Here is a 22,252-nt window from a genome sequence, read left to right on the forward strand (position 1 = left end):
CAGGGAGTGGTCCCCAGGCCCCTAGAACACTCCCCAGGAAGGCTCTGGCACTTCAATCTCCCTCATAGAGCTTGCTTCCTGGGGAACACAACCTGAGGCAGGAACCAACGAATCTCATCATTTTATTGGATTCAAGTGTCATTTCAGATACCCCACTTCACTAAGCTTTAAAGACATCTGAGAGCAAGACAAGGAATGCATACAAACTTATAGACTGAAATATTACTACTAACTATCCTTCTTCACCTAGAATACTTCAACACTGTGTTAACTGTTCTCTTGGCTTCTACTTTAACTGCTAGGGTGATTTTTCTAAAATACACACTTGATCCAATTATTATTCTTGCATTCAGGCGGAGTTTAATCTCATTAGAATGGCAAACATATGCACTTTATGCCTTGATCTACTTTTAGGCCTTCACTCCCTGCTAGGTCTTCAGACACAACCTTCATTCCAGCAATGTAAGCGCTAGGTGTAATTACAAGCATGCCACGTTCACTCGTGCCGAGTCCTTTGCCTAGGTCGCCCTCCTCTCCTGATCCCTTCCTTGTACAGGTCTGGTCAATGCTCGTTCAATGTAACGGAACACTATGTCATTCTTTCTACATAGTAAGACACCCAACACACCAAAAGAGCTAGCTGCTAGCTACCCCCTTCATCTAGATCAGAGGTGTCCAACCTGCCCAGGATGGCTATGAATGCAGCCCAACACAGATCGTAAATTTACTTAAAACATGATGAGAGTTTGTTTGTGATTATGTGTCGCAATGTACTGAATGTGTGGACATTCAGTACATAAAACAACTTTTCCTCCAGGACAACTTTTCTTCCATTGTGGCCAAGAAATGCTAAAAGGCTGGACGCCCCTGGTCTAGACTATTATTATTTCTATACGGCAACTCCTAATAGCCTCTCATTCCTTCCTTCCCCTTTATTACAACCCATTCTCCAACAGCAGCTTGAATCATTCTTATGCTTCAAAACACCCAATTGTTTCCTTCTAGGCTTACAGTAGAATCAAACTCCAGTGAAGTCCCACATGGGTGCAATCTCTACTTTTCCCACCCATCTCCTTCCCTACTGCCAGCCCCTCGGCCCAGTACACTGGTTTCTTTCTGCTCTTCACAACATTCCACTTCCTTAAGTCTTTGCACTCTGTCTCCTCCTGCCCGGAATACTGTGCTCAGTCTAGCTTCTCCTTGTAATGCAGATCTTGTTACTTAAATTATCAGCCCAGAGAACCAATCCAAAGAGAACTTCCCTCCTGACCAGTCTTTCATAATATAATCATAGTATCCTAAAAGCACTTATAATGGTCTTCTTTCATATTTGAGTTTATTTACTACCTCTCTGACCTCTCTTGTATGTAAGCTTCATGAAAATTCTCTCACTGCTGTTTTGACAGCACTTGATATGAAGCAGGCCCCACTCAATAAATACTTGGTGAATGAATTAAGTTCCATGGTAAATTTTGTCGACAGATTGACTACAGAATACAGCAATCCAAGTGATTTAGCACAATGGATTCGCAATCTGCCTGCTATATTGCAAAGAGCAGCGGGAACTTGGGCTTCCATCTGGTATGGGTTGCCAACCTATTGTAAAAAACAGCACCCTGGCTGGATGGCTCAGTGGATTGAGTGCTGGCCTGCGGACCAAAGGGTTGTCAGTTCAATTCCCAGTCAGGGCACATGCCTGGGTTCTGGGCCAGGTCAGGTCCCCAGTAGGGGGCATTCAAGAGGCCCCTATCTGAGAAACATATTGATGGTTTTCTCCCTCTCTTTCTTCCTCCCTTCCCCTCTAAAATAAATAAATAAAATCTTTAAAAAATAACAAGTAAAAAACTTCTTAAAAATAGCAAATCACTTATTTTCCCTATCTATAAAACACGCACTGCTCTGTCAAAAAATTTGGACAGCACACTTCATGTTAGTATACTACGTTCTTTGAGATACTGAAAAATCAATGCAGTCAATGTATTCAGCATACAGAGGAGATGATCTGGGTGGGGCTAAACACTTCTGGTTAAGAGGAGTGCCTGGGTGCACATTCTGGCCCTGACACTTACTAGTGGTGAGACCTCAGGCAACCAAATTGACCTTGGTGTTCCTAAATTTCCTTTTGTGTGAATGGGCATAAGATTTCTCACTTAATCGAGGGCTGTGAGAAAGAGATGAAATAGATCATTTATGTTATGTTCTCAGCCTATAGTAAACACACACACACACACACACACACACACACATGCAATCTATTATGATCACCTCAATAAAATTTGATAGTTTTTATGTAAAATTTGACATTTCCTGTTGATGAAATAGTAAAAATGTATATCATATACTTCTCTCCAACCATCTGAATAGAAGTGAGTTAAATGGTTATTTCCTTTATTTTTTTCCTTCCCTCTTTTTTTTTAAACATTCCTCCTGTCTGGGGAACCATAATAAAATTATTAAATACATCGCATTTAAAGTACATATGACTAAACCATAATATGGAACCTCATACTCAACATAGCTTACTTTTCTCAAATTATTTGGAAAGGTTTTCTATTTTAATAACAGTGATCATGAGCAATAACAATAATAGCAAAATTACAAGGAATTCACTGTTGTTTTTTATAGCAAATTAACAAAAAATTTTACATGAGTAGTTATAAACATTTTCTCATTCCCATTTAAAGCTCTAAACAGTCTATAAATATACTGATAAAGAAAGAAAGTACAAATTATAAGCTTAGAAATAATGCCTGAGTTACAGCTCCTCACTTTGCTGAAAGAGTGGGGAAACCTTTAAGGAAAATTGTAGAGTATGCTTGGCACTTAACTGAAGTTAATGCCACAACCGCAGCCTGACTAACATCTCTATGACAGAATGAAACTTTGTAGGTTTGGTTACTCCTGACTCAGCAGCACTTCTCAACCACAGTTCGCCACGAGGAGGAAAATGATGAATATAAGTCTGGTAATTTCACATTGTGAGGGTCAATATGCATTATTATTGCTTTGATAGATGACTAAGAATTCTCACACACTTTTTTTTTGTATAATCACAAAGTAAATTTTAAAATTGCTAATTGGTTCTAAAATCCTATTATATCTTGTCACACATTTATCTAGAAAAGTTATAAATTATTAACTATATGTTGACAATCCAATTCTTTAGTGACTGTTTCGAATGAGACCTTAAAGTAGGGAAAAGAGGTGGCTGTCCAGATTCATGATTTTTCATTACAGCTGAAACAGATTTCCAGGGAGAGCCCAGCCCGTGTCCACCATTCACTGTCAGGTACCAACTTTGTGGGACCTAACAGGTCCACAGAGCACATGAACAGAGATGGCCTTAAAACTGTACAAGTGACTTACTAACCAGAAAACATCAAAAAAAGGAGTTTATGATATCCATATAGGACAAATGAAAGTTGATACTCCATACTTAAGACAACACCTTTATTTCCTCTCCGCTGACAGTGATACCCTGGTATGCATTCTTTCTACAACTTTCTCCATCGTTCAGGGAGATGTCATTGTCTGTGTAAAAAAGTTGGGGGGCCATAGGGGTTCCTAATAAATACATTTCTTTGTAATTTTTTCATTTGCCAATACATCACAGTGGTCTTTGATATTCTAAAATCATCTGCCATGGAGGACTGGGTATATGGTGAAGTACAGCCAGATTTGATAAAGTCGTTGTGTATAGAGAATCTCATCAAACTAATGATATTTATCTGTTAGGCACCATATTCAAGGATAACACGATAGAGTGAAACTTCACGTGCTCTTCACACACAACAAAGCAGATCAGCCTGCTCAGATTACAGACTAAGCGGTCTGAAATACTACAGTATATCGTCTTCCGTCCTACCTCAGTCACTCAGTATTGCAAGTCAGTGAGGAAAAGATTTTCTTGATACTGTTTGTTGATACAAAATAACAGAAAGAATTACAATGTTTTTCTTTAAAAAACTATCCTATACTTACAACGCACTAAGGCAGTTCATGGTAAACTCACCTCTATAATAAAAGAGACACAGGTCAGAAAGCACGAACCAGCGTTTCTTCCACAGCTTCATGCCAGTACTGTCCTGCATTAAATCAGCATATTAAAGAACTTTTTTTTCATTTCAGAAAATTAAAACTCATTTCTGGTACATTTATTTAAAATAAGTTTTAAAAACAAGGTGTGTTTGATATATGCTAATAGAAGCCTAACTACAAAGCATCATAATTTTGGGGTATTTTTCTAGGGACTTGTATCATATTAGGATATTCCAAAGAATACTGGTCTCTGAAGGGCAATACTATAATGGAAAAGGAATACTGTTGAAGCAATCTGATTTGGTACCATATTTCTAAGCAATGTGAAATTCACTCTTCTAAACACACGCCTGCTAGCATGAGGATAATGTAACCATGAAGCAGTGCGTGCTTTCTGGTAAGCCAGATTTAATAAATATGTTAATCTCCAACAAGAAGAAAACATGCGAATTGAAATTATTCCAAATGTAATGTGATTTAAAATGACTGTGCTAAAGGAGCCTTACCATATAAATACATTTCATAAACATATAATTCTTCTTAAATATGCAGTCTCCATTTTGCTCATCCTACAGAAGAGTGCCTATTAGCTTATGAAAATACCATGCTCAAACAAAATTACAACTTAATAAAAATTATCTTCCCACATGCAATGAAGCAAAACTGCAACAGAATATGAAACATGAACACCAAAAAAAAAAAAAAAAAAGAAAGAAAGAAAGAAAAAAAGAGGCCAGTTTGCATGTGCATTGGCTGATCCTCTTAACTTAGTTCTAGTTGTGACCATTATTTAATGACTTTAGAACTCAAAAATATTATGTGGATAAATATCTCTTGAAGTAAAAGATTTATTCTTAAAATTGACAGCTACACCAAAGAAAGGACAAAAAAATCCAAAATGGCATATGGCATTTTTAATTTCCTATTTATAGCCTCTTCCTTTACGACAGTTAATTTTAAAAAACTAGATATTTAAGCAAACAAATACTCTCTGTGGGTCACACACCTATTACAAAATAAACACTCACAATAGAGAAATTGGTGCCACTCCTGCAACACTAAATTAATCAAGGGATCAAGAAACAAGAATCATTTTAAATAAGGAGTTCCATAACCTCTATAAGGGTCAATATGGCACTGAGTTATTTGCACATAATGTGATCTTATTAGAAAGACTAGTTTAAAAAATCTTTTAGTTTGGGTGAATTTAAATATCAGATGGTTAAAATATAGTAAATGATCTTTAGGACGGCTTCTTCTAATACATTAGCTTAGCTGCCATCCAGCTTTCAGAGGGAACAATGTCTAATGAATGCTTCATATCAAATTCATTACGAATTTTACTAAACAGAATCATTAGGTCATCTGAAAGCAATTAGCAATATTTGACAGGAGAAATGTGCACCACCAATGAACCATTAACCAATGTATCACCTATATATACATATAGAATCAGAGAGACAGAATGAAGACAGATAAAGGTCTTGAATGCCCAAATATCATCATCTCTGTTATCTGGTGGTCAGTTATCTGAAACCCAGCTGCAAACTAGAATTTAAAAAAAGAAAGCAGCAGCCTATAAGCAGTCAAAATAGATGTCATAAAGCCCAATGTATATGCATCCTTGCTAATTACAAAACTAGTAACAAAGTTCTAAAAAAGCTTAGTCATCAGGTTTCCCAGACACCAGAACAGTCTGAATCCACTTATCAGGGTGCCTGAGAATGAACCATGTTTCAGCAAGCAGGAAAAGAAAACAAAGGGGGGGGGGGCGGAAGACCCAGCATAAACACTTAAGAAATTAGTTTTGAGAACATAGAAGCAAACATCTAAAGAAAAATCTTAAATTATGATCACATGTCTCTATAAATTAAAGCACCTAGGGGTATATATATACTTGTACATTTCTCTAATGATTTTTTTAAAAATAGAAAAATGAACAATACTTCTGTATGGTTTTTTCCCATTTAAAACATATTTCTGCCTGTATAATTTAAGGGTGTTAACCCTAACATTTCTTACAGCATATATTTAACTTCAAATCTAGAAATACCTGTAACAAATGTACAGTCTCTGTTCTAAGTCAACAGGCATTACTTTTTCTTTCTAGTCATTCCCTAACATTCTCAGTGGTAACTAGAAGTGAAAAAATCTGCACAACCTTTTCACAGTTCCTCTCCATTTTATATTAAGTATCTTAGGAACATGTCTTAGGAGAGGAGCCCCCCTCCCCCACAAAAAGTGCCTTTAGATTCTGTCCTTTCTATATTAAATGGGAAAAAGAAGTTACCTGTTTGTAAAGCCAACCTCGTCTCACCACAGGCGCATTAGGATTCCTTTTAATTGAATTTGATCTCTTTCCAAAATTATGAACTTTTTTTGAAGCCCGTGAGGTCTAAATAGAAAAAGGCACAATATGTTGTTACTGATTAGATACTTGAGTTTGAGATATTTTTCATCTTCACAGTTTTAATCTCTTTCCAGATTCCTCTGAAACTTGCGGGACTTAAGTCTTTTCAGATGAATTATTGCAATCCTGTGTTTGCTGGCTTAGTTCTTTCAAGTGTTATAAATTCTGTGCAAACACTTCTTCCCCAGGGTGTTACACAAGGATGCCAAGCTTTACCCATCACTCCTTTAAAATATGGATATACAATTTTTTAAAAAGGACAGTATTTGTCCTATCTGTGATATAAACTGAATAAACCTGGTGTAAAAATTATTAATCAATCTTTAAGCCAAAAGACAGAACTTTTTGCTTTCTATCTACTTTTAGTAGTTTTGTTTCAATTAAAGGAAGTTGGTGTTGAGTCACAAGAGAAATTACTCAGGTGTAAAACATAAACAAACATATAAACATAACGCATTAAGTCAAAACAAGACTGGAAGGATTTGCTTAATGTCATGGACAACTTTGAACTTGAATGACACCAGACAGATGGTGTTTACTATATTCTTAAAAGTACACATAAGGCAATAAAGTTGTTTAAGATACTGCTATATTTAGCATAAAGATTTATTTTGGTACAAATGGTATCAGAAACCAACAAAAATAGACACAAAGAAGCTGAACTTTAGTTTTTGTACAAAAGTAAATAATATCAAGTCATCTCTTATTTTTCAACTTACTTAGAATCTTTGGAAATCTACCTTACCTTATTTTGTTTTGTTTTATTTAAAGCATTTTTTGTATAAATTTTAATTTACTTTCAATGCTTAAACACAGTATAAAACTTGAATGACACAACAAGATATATAAGGGCCAGTCTATTTCTTTCTCACCCCTGGGAGCACCCAAACAATCCCTACTCACAAGCCTCTAAGATAACCAATATCACTGTGTGTATCTACAATTAAAAATTTAAGTCACTCAATCATTAAAATATAATCTTACTACTTTATATTCTAAGCCACTGCTTATGTCAATTACCTAGAATGTAATTATGTTCATGTAATAATAAAAATGAAGTGATTGTTCTATAATTCTAAAACCCATTAAGAGCACCAATTATACCAGCTATCAATAATTAACAGTAAGCAAAATAACTTACTCTGCCCACAGGGCTCAGTGGATGTACCGCATAATCTGAGGTCATGTTATAGTTGGAAGCTTCGTTGATCATACTTACAGGTCGTTCCTTCTTTTCTTCAGATGTCATGGTTGGAACAGTCCTGGAAATACATGTCAGAGTGCTAGAACTTGCTGTGCACGAGAAGTGCTTCACAATAAAGCTTCCCTTGACTTAACAATGTGGGTGTCCTACAGGAAAGCTGCAATCTACCTAGAGTTTCCCGAGTTCTAGAGCCAGGACTTGGTATTTACAACTACTTTGAATATTACTAACACTTCTCCTAATTACAACATAAATTAATATCATGTTTATTTTAATAATTATTATTACAGATATTCTACTTGGGCATCCAGCTAGAGATTTAAAAATTTAGTTACAAGTATCTCATACAACAATGATATCAATAACTAATATTTGTGAACAGATTTATAGTATAAAACATTTTCACATGTTTTTCATTTGATGCTTAAAAATATCCTGAGAAATGGTAATTACCACTATCTGTGACTTAAGGATGAGAAAACTGAGCTCAAATTAGTTTAACAATCTGATCAAGTTTACAATTTCGGACCTTACACCCTGGGCCCTTCAACTATCTCTTTCTGAACTATTGGAAGAACATCTTCTGAATTACAGTCCTCATAGAAAAATTATTTTGTCATGTTTCTATACCACACACAGTAAACAGCTGTCATTCTGTTATTACACTGGACTGCAAATATCCAGGTAAGAAAGCTGTGAAATGGTACTAGACTCAATAAGGGTGACGGCAATTGCAATGCTTACTGCATTTTGCACGGTGGCGCTCCACAAAACTCTTTACTTACTGTTCATTCACTACAAAAATGCAATTGTCTTGTGATGGTTGTCCCGTGACTGGGTGTTTACAGGTCACTTTCCTTTCATTATGGCTGAAAGACAAAAAGAGAAAATTTATGTGTGTACTGTTATTATCACAAATGTCTTTCTAATATTTTAGTATCAAAACAGCTACTTCTTTACCACAATATTAAAGTCAGCGAATAAAGGAGATGAAATTCAAAACAAGCCCCCTGCTGTTGAAACTTCTAAACACGCCTTTTCTACTAACTACTATGTGTACACTTGTAAATGCTGCCTAGTTTTACAATGCAGAGAAGCTCACCCTCCAGTAGAACCTCAATTCTTCCCTCTCACTATTTTAGAAACAAAGGTTAAGTCAATTTGTCTCCACAGTCGCTGCATTTTACATTTGATATGTGGGCCACAAAAACGAGTATCTACCCACATCCATTATTCTGTATCTCAACTTAAGCACCTAATGGCCAAAATCACATATATAAAAAACTCACAGCCCTGGCTGGTGTAGCTCAGTGAATTGAGCGCGGGCTGCGAACCAAAGTATAGCAGGTTCGATTCCCAGTCAGAGCACAACCCTGGGTTGCAGGCCATGGCCCCCAGCAACTGCACACTGATGTTTTTCTCTCTCCCTCTCTCTTTCTCCTTCCTTTCCCTCTCCAAAAAATAAACAATTAAAATCTTTTAAAAAATGTCATAAAAAAAATTCACCATACTACTATATGGGCACCAGCATATTAAAAAATAGAACCGCCCTGGCTAGATGGTTCAGCTGGCTGGAGCACCCTCACATACACCAAAAGGTTTGATCCCTGTTCAGGGTGAGTATTTAAGGCAACTGAAGGATGTTTCTTTTTCTGATGTCTGTCTGTCTCTTTCTGTTTCTCTCCCAGATCAACAAACATATCCTTGGGTGAGGATTTAAAAAAAGACAGTATCACTTGAACAATAATTTATGGGGTTTTTGTTTTATGAAATAATCACTATATATAAATAATGTAATGTGATAATTTTTTTCTGACACTGGAGCAGAATATGCTATAAAAATGGAATTTAAAGGAGAAAACAAAACCTTAAATAAAATGTACCAATGAGAACAGAAACAAAAGGAAAAAACCTACTTGTGTTTGCTAGAAAAAATGCTTTTGATTAAAGGATGGCTTTTGGGTGGGAGGGGGAATAAGACCTCTGCGTATGAAATACTTATTGTTTCAAGGCTGGGTGGTAACACTAGGTCTCCTACTGTCTTTGTGAAATGAGAGTAGGAAAAATATCCCAAACTAAACAACCTATCAATGGTATGCCTGACCTTAAAAAATTTACTTTCATTATGGAGAAAAATTTCAAGATGTTATATTGAATACTGCTTTTTAATCTTGAAAGATTATTACATGTGTTCTGGATTTTGGGAACTATATAACCACAACCCACAAACTTCTGGCAAACTTGACATACTTAAGTTCCCTTTCCATACCTTAACTTCCATTAATATTTTATTGGTAACTCAGTACTTGAAATTCTAGCCATAAATAAAACTAAAACCGCATAAAAGAGAAAGTATAGATACAGTTTCCAAAAAATTATGCGTTGACTATTGTGACGGTAGACTGACTGATGGAACAGAATGTGCATCTATTAGTCCTTTAGTTAACTGGCAGACTAAGCACAGAGCACTACTAAATTATCAGCTTTTTGTGGTGGTCTGTCTTTATACAAACTCTTAATAGGTGTTCAGACTTGGTGGGTTTTAGATACTTACATGGGGTGGTATTTCTACTACATAAGAAATATGCAAGTAACTTTCTTACCTGCTTATTTAAAAAAGTACAACAGTGGAAACTGAGGTCTCATGTGGGATATGAGTTTATGTAATAAGCAATAAATTGATATAAAAATAACCAAAAAAGTATAACCTCTGGAGATAAGTGGGAAATACCAAAATAGTCAAACATGATAAACATTATTAAAGTGCCAAGGTATGTCAGTTCTGATACATAAACAGTGTAAAACACTATGGGAAAAAGAGGTTAAAGTAACCTGTGATCAGGGATTAGACACTTTACTAATGACAACAGCTTTTTCCTTAAAGCTTCTCCTAGGGAAGGAGTATTAAGGAGCTGGAGCTGGCTGAGTGACAGAATAGAAATATATAAATTCTTTTTATAAAAACCCATACTGCACAAAGAAAGCAATCAACCGGCTATGTACTGCATTACTTCCCCATGCTACGTCGTTTTGCCTGGGAGGAACACAGGCTCTAACCCCTATATTCTAGAAGCTCTAAATGATGACAACAGGCTCTGCAATAATCACGGAGCCAAGGCACTTCACTGACATCATGAACAACAGGATGCAGACAGATGTGAGCGCCCACTAGACAAGGGTGTAGGGCAATGAAACACAAATAATGAATGATTAAAATGGAGTCCAAACTTTTCTCCCCCCAAAGTGGTTACTATTTATATGAACATTTTTGTCATCACACATTTAAGTAAAACAAAGGAAAAAACATGGTATTCCATCTTAATTAAAAGACCAGGGACTAAAACCAACATAAAATAGGAATATATTTATATTCTTCTTTTACTACTTAATGTTCTGGTATTAAATTAACATAATTCATATAAAATCTTCAAGGACACTAATGGGTGTCTTTTACTTTTTTTTAAAACAAAGAAATAATCTCTCCTAGTATATCTGCCTAATTGCTAACATAAAGTAAACAAATGTTTATTCATTTGTTCTGACTTATACAGTGTTCCTGGCTCTTGGGTATTAATTTAAAAAAACACATAGTGTATTTTCTTAAATGGTAAATCCCAGTATCTGAACCATGATGTATCTTAAGTTACAATCACTCAAAATTACTAGGTTTCTACAAAATTCAAATTCAGAAGAATAAGATTTTACAGGCCATCTGAATAAAAATTGGTTATCTCCTATAAAACAACATACTTCCCAAACTGAAAACCAGAGTAATGTTTTCTAATCGTTTCATCAAAAATTAAAATAAATGAAAATTATGACATAACAAAATATCAATTCCAGTCTTAACTATGTAAACGTGGTAAATTTCCCACCACCTGATAGGACCGTCCATCCTCGCTGTCTTTAAGCAAATGTATTTTATACACATTTGTAGATATTCAAAATTTTATTGAAAATATTTTTTAATTTCAAAGCATTCCTTCTTATTATAATTGCATTTACACTTCCTTTTTATAGTATGTTGCATTTGTAAGTATAATATCGGTAAAGGATAAACATAATTCCTGAATCATTCACCAAAACTAAAAATGAGTTAAATAAATACTGACAGCCAATAAACAAAATCAATGTAAGTGAAATCCAAATGAGTCTTTCTGAAAAGATAAATTCCACGAAACCATTCGTTAATGCATACAGTCCATTTGCTACCAAATACCTCAGTGCCTCAGTATGTATGGCAACTGAGCACTGTGGGAGGTGGCCGGCCCGCTGGTAAGTGTCAAGCCATGGCCACTGTCCTCTCCTCGGCACAGAGGAGGAGTGTCTGCTCAGGACCTCAGGGGACATCAGGGACGACAGCGACACCCAGTCTTTCCTCCACTCAACCAGAGTTTGTCCCCTGCATCACTTACAAAGCTTGTTTTCATCCTACGCTTGCCATCCTTTTTGGAATCCACAAAGTGTTTTTTGGGGGGGAGGGCCTCAAAATTCAGGAGTAAGGAGCGTGTTCCGGCACGATTCGTGAATTAGGGAACAATTTAGTTACTGTGCCCAACAGAATTCCAGCACACAGGGGGACACACACCGCACACCTGCACAACTTCCAGCGCCCACTGCTGATTGAGTTCACGGCCTGTTTTATGAAACACTCATCAACACGTTATGGTACAGCTTTCTAATTCATGCAGCCCTGCTTCCAACACGTCCCAGTCACTCACAGGCTGAAAGCGAACTGTGGGTCTTTTTCAAGGCAGAAGTGTATTTGCATTATTTTTTGTAATTCTTACCCAATTAATGTATGTGAAACTGTGGAACCACTTTTATTAGGTTCCTGTGTTTATTTGTATGCACATCTAGTGAACTTTTTGAGGGGTATGCTCCTAAACCCATTTTCCACAGAAGCCCCATGCTTTTCACAGTGGGGTGATTTTTAGGAACACATGTGCTGTGTTATAGCAAAACTGACTATACTGATACATTAAGAAATAACATACCTCTGTGCTATTAGAAATGCATTTGAAGCTTTGCTAGACAAGGTGTCATATTTAAAATCCTTGCCAGGGATTTTATGCAGTTCATAAATGAAAAAGAAACACTGGAAGATACGTTTCTAGAGGAATACTATAAAAAAGGGATAAAATTCAGGTCTTGATATAAAACATACTTATGGTCACAGAACAAACTGTTTCCCATCTTGTATCTGAGCTCACTGTGGCACAGCAAGAAGTATAAGCTCTTCTAAATATAATGCTAGGTGTTTACCTACTCTTTCTTCCAGACACCTATCTGTGACATTTTAATGTGTAGGTTTAGAGCAGTGGTTCTCAACTGGGAGTTATTTCACCTCCCAGGAGACATTTGGAAATACCTGGTAGTATTTTTTAATATCCCAACTGGGAACTTCTGCTGGTAGGTAGTGGGTACAGGCCAGGAAGCTGCTAAACATCTTACCATGAGCAGGAAAGTTTTGACACTAAAGAGGCATCCAGGTCACATATCAACAGGGCTGATGCTGGGAAACCCTCAACTATGCTCATAGCCCTCTCATGATTAACTCTAATGAATAAGCCTCATTTATTATTTTTTTACACAAAGGAGGCTGCAGGAATAATGGCAACTGAGAGTACAGGTTCTGGAATCAGGCTACCTAGGTTTTGCACCCCAGCTTCCCCATTTACTAACAATGTGGTGACCTTAGGCAAGTTACTTTACCTCTCCAGGCCTCAATTTCGTAACAGTATCTATGTTACAGGTTGTTGGTTAAGTTTTCCGAACTGTCCTAGGTACTGGATACAGCAGTGAGCAGAACAAACAAAAAGCCCCATGCTCTCATGGAATTTACTTTCCACTGGAGATGCTCGTGAGGATTAATAAGAGTGAACAGTGTAAACACAGGTCCTCGATAACCGTTCATTTTTATTATCAACTACAGGCCTTTTGTCGTGACATCATCATTAGATTACTGTTCAGTCAACTGCTTAAATTAAAGTTTAAATTAGCACCTACCCAAGTAATTGTTTAAAACTCATGTTATTCCACTATTCATCATATATTGTAAAAGAATAAAGATATGATCTCTCTTGTGATCTTTCATCCTTCTGGTAAAAATACCTGCCCCTAGTATGTCAAAAAGATAGAGGAGAAAAGTAATTCTAATATAAAAGCTCCAGGGAAAGACTACATTTTTATGCTAGCAAAGGCAGTATATGTGAGAAGGTTCTTAAATTGTGGCAATACTTAAAATAAATAAACTCAGCTGTTCGAGACAGCCCAGGACTGAAAGAAACAGGTCACATTCACTGGCTGAATCTGAGGATCCTGTTGTATCACAGGCCCAGGTAAAAGGATTAAATCAATGCCATTTGTAGAAAAGACATCAAGAAATTGACAAATAGCAACACAAATTGCTTGTTCTTCAGCATTATGCCCTCTTCACTCTTTACTCTCAGACATTTAATCATTTGCTGTAACGAGAAGATCAAATGCAAGACCTGCTTATTTAAAGCCTCTATGGAACTATTTCATTCAATAATAACTTGGTTTTAAAGGATCTCAAGTTAAATAAATCAGCTGTGAATAAACTGGTATATATTTCTATCAAGTTACGTAAACAACAAATTAAAAATGATATGTTTATTGGAGATAGATGTTCATTAGCCTACCCGATTGCTTTTCAAATCTTATATATTTGTGAATCAAATAGTGAATCATGTAGATAAGTGTACTGAAAAGCTAGGCTAAGCTGCGCCACTTTTAAGTAGTTCTGCGCTTTCTGGTAGCCTACACAAAAAGGGAAAAATGATAAAGTACAAAGCTCCTATAACCTATTTATGAAAACAGCAACTTACTGCAATTCTAGTAGTACATGCTTTAATGTAACTAAAATTGCATGGCGGCATGTTGAAGATAGGGGAAGCTGGTATTCTGTCCCTTTTCCAGGGTCCCTGATTGGAGTGAGACAACTTTTTGTTGTTGTTTATTGGAGCAGTCCATACTGCTCCAGTCTTCCCTGGTCACAGATGTACAGAGAGGAGGATGCCAGTGACATCCCTACAGGAAGGAAAGACTGCCCCCCACACTGAACAGACTCATCAAATACACACGATGGGCATTTCAAATATAAACCCCAATAAAATTACAGACTTAGAAAGACAGGAAAAAAGGACTTCTTTCCTAATATATGGTGTTTCAAATTTATAGTAAAATGATAACAGTCAGTAACCCTTAAGTAGCTATTTCATTCTTAATGAAGTATTATTTCAAACTGCTCAAGGACAAAAATGGAAGTATCCAACACAATTAACAATAGACTGACGAATGAAATGTGGTTTTAAAACTCTTGCTATACAATAGTAGGCCCAAATTATGCAAGCTTTGCTGTGTGCAACAAACCATAAATCTCATATCTGCTATTTAAACACAGGTAATATACCCAATAAGAAGTTATTTAGAACTTAGATTAGATTTTTGTAAAGAATGTATAGCACTGAGAGTACTAGATTAAAAAATTAAAATAAAAATTAGAGCAATGCTACACTATTTAGCACATATCACATTCTTTGACACAAATATAGAAAGGAGCTATTCCTGATCTTAAAATAACAACATGATTTCAAGGAGATAGGATTATTCACAATCAATATAGTAGCACTGATTGGCTTGTCTTATTTAGATAAGGTAGCCTACAGCTGTCAACCAGTTGCTGGTCTAAAATATCACATGCAGTCCTGGCTGGTGTGGCTCAGCAGACTGAGCGCTGGCCTGCAAACCAAAAGGTCACTGGTTCGATTCCCAGCCAGGACACATGCCTTGGTGGTGGGCCAGGTCCCCATTTGGGGGTATGTGAGAGGAAACTGATTGATGTTTCTCTTCCTTCTTTCCCCTCTCTCTAAAAATAAATAAAATCTTTAAAAGATAAATAAGTGAATACATAAAATATCACAAGCAGACCGCAAGGTCCACAAAGGAAAGTTTCTCTTTACATATAAGTCTATGATTAATTCACTGAATGGTAAGTGAACTTACACCAATCAAGAGCCTCGACTTTGCCTGTCCCCCACCTAGAAGAGAGTGGATAAAATGAGGTCATAATGGCAAGAAAAAAATAGAGGGACAGGCTAATAGCTGAGAAAACACCTCATTTTTCTTAGAGAAGTAACTCACATATGTTCCAAGAAAACACCTGCACTAGAATATTTAAAAGGCGATTTCTCTGTTCTACCTGGTATAAGAAAAAAAAATGGTTTTACCTATTTTTTTCTTTGGGAAGGTTTGGAAAGGTAAAGAGGGTGATTTAACCTAAAGTTAAAGAACTCTTGAGATTTATTTTCACTCTCAGAAAATTTTCAAAAACTGTTTCGGCCAGTTAATACAAAGTATGTCCTGGCTACTTCTTAGTGCTGCAATTCTCTCGTGTGGGAGCACTTGTATTTGTGTGCGTTAAAAAAAAAACAAAAAAAACCACCTTTATTTCGTGGGTAACCCAAGTGACCACTTTAATACAAAAAATGCATTCTATTTCCTAATTTAAGAAATAAATATCGAAATTACTATTAACATACTGTCATTTACAGCCAATATAACTCTTCTGAGTAACATGTTAGACAAAGTAAGCTTTATCAGGTAGTGTTTTATATGTGTAACTGTGGCAATGAGGTTGAAAATTTATCCACTGGGCATAAAAAATATGTATTTTAAAAACTCATTCCCACATAAGAAATTTTGGTTGTTTCTTATTAAACTTAGATGCAAACCATTTCCATGTGTTCTGAATCATGGATTTCCCATGAGAAAGAAAGAAGGATTTAATTTAGAATAAGAGACACAGGGTACCATAGTGGTTTGGCAATCCCGGCAACCCTGGTAATGAAGCCAGTCTCAGGACTCGAACTCCCACAAGGACCCAACCCATAGAGGCGGCCACACGCCCAGAATGTTGCCAGATCAGAGCAAGGCAAACAGGCGTGGAAACTGTGGAAGCGATTGTGTGCCTCAAACATAGGTGGAAAGCTATTCGGCCAACAGCTCAGATGTGTGCTTACAACCCTTTTGATTTCAGGATCCCCCTGCTCAAACCAAAAGAAGCATTGTACATTCTCAATTTGGCCGTGGGTTTATTATACTTTAAATTATATTCTCCAGCTTGTTTTAAAATTGAATAGCTTTTATCAATAGAAATCATACAGCATATCACTTTGAGATTCCAACAGTCTCAAATTATATTACAAAAAACCGTATTTGTAGCAGTGACTTAGCTATCTCATTTAATAATAAATCAATTGGTTCTATGGTAGTCCAAGTAATTTTTAAAATGCTGTTAAATGTAAAATTCACTGAAGTTTTTACAGATAACTATTTTACTTCATTTTTTATTTTTTCAATAAAAGGAGGAAAATATGCTGCAATCTGACTACCACAATAACCGTTTCTGCAATTTATTTTTAAACTGAAAATATGCCAGCATGCAAAATTGTGCCTTCAATTAAAGGCAATGTTTTAAGAATAAAAGAAAAACACTAAAAGCACCCCCCCTTTTTTTTGAGAAACTGAATTTTGAGTCTTCGTTAAGAAATAACCACTGAGTTAGCAATCAAAAAGATTGTAATTTTTTTGCAAAACATGAAAAGTAGATATTTCCTTTCCCCACATTTCGTTCTAAATGCCATGTGCCTTTAACTTAGAACTAACTGCTTCCAGACATCCTGCCTAGACCTCAGTGATTCATTTACCCACCATCTATAAATTTTCCTAGGTCTTAACCCTTTATCTTCTACCCTTTCTTTTTTCCTCTCAACTTTTAGAAAATGGATCATCTCACATTACTTGGGGGAAAAGAAATAACTTGAAAAGAACTCATTGGGTAGAAGTACCTCACTGAAATTCATTCACTACATTAAATTTTCAAATCATCATTGTAATAACTACCTCATGGGCATCACACACAGGGCGTTCGCACACTCAGCTGTCACATACTGTGCTTGAAACCCGACAGTCCATCCTCATACAGACCCTCTGGGGTAGTACTAACTTCTCCTCGCAAATGGGAAAGGTATAATGGGCTCACAGCATCTACAAAGCTGTCAGAAGTCACGAGCGCACTCGGAAAAGGTGCCTCCAGGCCCCAAGGCGCCCCAAGGCGCATCTTTCTAGTGCCTCACCTTTCAAAGGCTGCCCCTTCCCTTGACTCTTTTTAATTTATTGTTTTTATCGTTGTTCAGTTACAGTTGTCCCTATCCACCCCCCCCCATCGCTCTCCCCAGCCCTGTCCAACTCCTGCTCCCCAAGACAATCCCCACCCCATTGTCCTCATCCATGGGTCCTTTGTACATGTTCCCCTTCTTTCTCCCATCATTCACAGCCCTGGTCACTGTCAGTTTGTTCTTTATTTCCATGTCTCTGGTTCTATTTGGCTCGTTTGTTCATTGAACAGGTTCCATTTATAGGTAAGATCATATGGTATTTGTCTTTCACTGCCTGGCTTATTTCACTTAGCATAATGCTCTCTGGTCCCATCCATGCTGTCTCAAAGGGTAGGAGCTCCTTTTTTCTTTCTGCTGCCTAGTATTCCATTGTGTAAATGCACCACAGTTGTTTTCTTTAGGATTTTCATTTACTTATTTTTAGATAGAGGGGACAAGAGTGAGAAAGAGAGGGAGAGAAACATCAATGTGTGGTTGTCTCTTCCATGCCCTACACTGGGGAACCTGGTCCACAACCCAGGCATGTGCCCTGACTGGAAATCGAACCAGTGATCCTTTTGTTCGCAGGCTGTTGCTCAATCCACTGAGCCACACCAGCCAGGGCTGTACCACAGTTTTTTTGATCCACTCATTTTCACACTACTTCATACTAGGAAGACAAGCAATCCAATTAAAAAATGGGCAAAGGACCTGAACAGACATTTCTCCAAGGAGGACATACAAAGGGACCATAGACACATGAAAAAAATGCTCAGCATCACTAGCCATCAGAGAGATGCAAATTAAAACCACAATGAGATACCACTTCACACTGGTTAGAATGGCCATCATTAACAAAGCAACAAACAACAGGTGCTGGGGAGGTTGTGGAGAAAAGGGAACCCCAGTGCACTGTTGGTGGGAATGCAGACTGGTGCAGCCAGTGTGGAAAACAGTATGGAATTTTCTCAAAAAGACAAAAATGGAACTATCTTTTGACCCAGCAATTCTGCTGCTGGGAGTATATCTTAAGAATCCTGAAACACCAATTCAAAAGAACCTACACACCCCAATGTTCAAAGCAGTGTTATTTACAGTAGCCAAGTGCTGGAAACAGCCTAAGTGCCTTTCTTGATTCTTATCACAGCCAACAGTACTTTTTAGTTCTGCCCTACATCTTCTCCCATGTTTCTGCTCCATAGTACAAAAACCAAACAGAACAAAGCACTATACTTTCCTTAGAGGCCCTGCCCCTCTTCCATGGACTGTAAACATGCCAGCTCCCTTGTGGCTCCTTCTATCTCAACATCTAGTGCTCCTCCAGTCTACATCTAACCGGAAATAATGGCACCTTCCCTGATTCTAATGTAATGGTAAGCCCAGTACCTCTTTTCCATCTTCCTATTCTCTAAGGCTTCACAATCACCTTCCACTCTGAGCTACTCAGACAAAATTATCACAACGCATTTACAAATGTTACTTCTCATTTCCATGATTACAGGTACCAAAGCATTGAAGTACAAATAATAAACGTAAAGAATGGGTTTTATAAAAGTACCCAAAAGGAATGGGAAATCTTGCCTTTCCCAGTGGGAAAGTATTAGTATGATGTAATGCTGTAAGTATAAAGATGAAAGCATTATTATAGACTAAAAACAATAAAGATAAAAAAGTCAGCCCTGGCTGGTGTGGTTCAGTGGATTGAGTGCTGGCCTGAGAACCAAAGGGTCACCCGCTCAATCCCTAGTCTAGGGCACACACGTGGGTTGCCAGCCAGGTCCCCAAAAGGGGGCATGTGAGAGGCGATCACGCATTGATGTTTCTCTGTCTCTTCCCCTCTCTAAAATAAATAAATAAGTGAATAAAAATAGTAAAAATAAAAATTTCAAAATATGCGGCTCAGAGGCAAATTCAACTGTTTTAGTTTTTGGTTATTTATAGATAATTTCTAAATCATCTCACAAAAAAAACTTTCTTAAATAGAAATCAACATACACATTTAGATTCTAGAAAATAAACACTTCATAATAGCCCTGGCTGTGTGGCTCAGTGGATTGAGCGCTGGCCTGTGAACCAAAAGGTCTCTGGTTCAATTGCCAGTCAGGGCATATGCCTGGGTTGTGGGCCAGGTCCCCAGTAGGGGGTGTGTGAGTGGCAACCACACACTGATGTTTCTCTCCCTCTGTTCTTCCCTCCCTTCCCTTCTCTCTAAAAATAAGTTAACAAAAAACAAACAAAAAACCCACTTGATAATAGATTTTAAAAATTTTGTAAGTAATGCAAGACTAATTCAATTAACACCATGAACAAAATCTACTTATCACATATATAACTATTACCCATACTGAGTGTTATAGCACAATTACATTTTAGATCACCTGCAAATTACATTATAAGCAAAAATGACTAAAATTTAGTTGCTTGTAAATCAGTTCTGAGTGATTCTTAACTTTTAAATGGGAAGTTTAAATGACACTATGGTTAAAACATAAGTATGATTCTTAAAATATTCTAACCACCAAAATAATCTGTACTCTACCAATAATTCTCTGCCAAGAATCCAAGAATCAGGTGCCATTAACGGCTGCCACCCAGTAGCCACCCTATGACAGGAGACAGTGAACAACAGCTCCGTCATTGCTGCAGTTCAGGCTCTTATGTCCCCAAGACTCTTAAAGCCCCCACCAAATATTAGCTAAATGTGAACGGGCTGGCAGAGTGAGATTTCCTGACAGGAAGTAAAACTATGTTACTTTCTTGCCTTAAAAAGTTGTTGGCTCTCTGCCTTATCTCTGATGTAAAACACACAGGTTTACTCACTACAATTTAATGAGTGAGAAGCCTGATTATTTGATCTAAGGTTCAAGTTTATTATTAAATGATCTGTGCAAAAGACACTTGTAAAACCATATAACAGAATGAAAATAATCACAGGGCATATTTTAGTGGTCTAAATGTATTTTTGAAAAATTAGTTACCTGTATAAAAAATACATATCACTAATTGCAAAAGCCTGTTGAGGTTTTAAAATAAAACTAAGCAGAACCCCAACTCAGAAATATGTCAGTGTTAAGAAATGTTCTTCTTGGTGTTTAAAAGCAATAATGTGACATGTGTCTGACTTAATGAAATTGTAGAATATGTATGTGTGTGTGTGTATATATATCCCCTTATACTCCCTAATTAATGCTAGTTATTAATGTCTTATTGTAACATTAAATGAAGGAAGCAAGCAAATTTAAAAAGTTAAATTTAAGCATCATGTTTTTTGTGTCATCATATATTACTTGAATGTTAAGCTAATTCTAACCTACACATGAATAACCACAATTTCAAAAGATACAATTTCATTGTAGATGAAACATTCTTTCCTAGAGTCAAACTGATAGAATAAATAGCTCAATTTGAAAAGAAAAAATCAGTAAGCCTTTAATTTTATTATTATTATTCATTGCAGAATACTTAATTATTTTAATACCATGAGCTGCATCTAAATAATCACTTCAGGAACAAAAAGGTAGCTGCTAGTAAGTCAAATGGCACCTCCAGGAAAAAAGAAAAAAGTAGACTTTCCTTCAAAATGGCTGTACTGCAGTGTAACTTAAATATTTTCATTCACTCAGGATGAGAAAGGCACTGGTAAGATAGCCTTAGTAATGGTATAAACAAATAGAAAGAGTAATAAACAAAAAGGCAAGGCAGAGATGCGATTAGGGACTGATGTTGATTAGACAGGGAAGAGCAGGGAAGATGTCACAGGAGGGGCTACCATTTGAATTACGCCTCAGGATCAGCAGCAGTAGTCAGATGCGGCTAGAATTTTAGCAGAGATTCAAGGGAAGGAGCATGGAAACAGGGCCGAAAAATCTAGGTTTTAAGTAACAACATATTTATGCATATAAAATTTGTAATGTAAGTTTTGAAAATATATTTGCTCCATTCCTGTCATTTCAATTGCAAAATTTTAACTCTGAAAGCATCTAAATACTTAATTTAGTTATGTGATGCACACAGCACTTAATTAAGGCTTAGTTCAGTCAGCAGCAAATCATTATCCCTAAGCCCTGAGAAATTTCTCACTTACAGGAGAGGCAAGAGTGAGACAGAACTCTGACCCAGAATAGCTGGGTAAGGCCCACTTTCTAAAGCAGAGACACAGATACAGCAGCAGAGCAGCAGTGAAATCCACTGGCCCCTGCAGTACACTGTAATTATGCCCCAGAGACACATTCCCTTCTAACTGAGGACGAGGCCACGGCATGCTAGTAGTTGGTTAGGTAACTAGCAGGTTTTCATCATCACAGTGAAGATGAATCTCTGTAACACAAAGCTCAAGACATATTCACCTCATTCGTGTAACTTGCTTAATCAATTCGCTTGTTTATGCTCAAAAATATTTATTAAGCATCTAATATACAC

General features: G+C 36.8%; 1 protein-coding gene across 4 annotated transcripts in view; it reads right to left on the reverse strand.

The window, feature by feature from the left end:
• The window catches only part of PLEKHA5 (pleckstrin homology domain containing A5), a 201,743-nt gene that overhangs the window by 71,422 nt on the left and 108,069 nt on the right, over positions 1-22,252 (reverse strand). For all 4 annotated transcript variants that reach the window (XM_045829213.1, XM_045829211.1, XM_045829210.1 and 1 more), the window contains 4 exons: positions 8,438-8,521; positions 7,590-7,710; positions 6,329-6,433; positions 4,013-4,085 (listed from right to left, as the gene is read on the reverse strand). In XM_045829213.1, the coding sequence (XP_045685169.1) occupies positions 4,013-4,085; positions 6,329-6,433; positions 7,590-7,710; positions 8,438-8,521 (383 nt within the window). The remainder of the gene's footprint in view (positions 1-4,012; positions 4,086-6,328; positions 6,434-7,589; positions 7,711-8,437; positions 8,522-22,252) is intronic.

The sequence above is a fragment of the Phyllostomus hastatus genome, unplaced genomic scaffold (assembly GCF_019186645.2).
Source record: "Phyllostomus hastatus isolate PE091 unplaced genomic scaffold, TTU_PhHast_1.1 phas_scaffold_93, whole genome shotgun sequence".
Classification (NCBI taxonomy): Eukaryota; Metazoa; Chordata; class Mammalia; order Chiroptera; family Phyllostomidae; genus Phyllostomus; species Phyllostomus hastatus.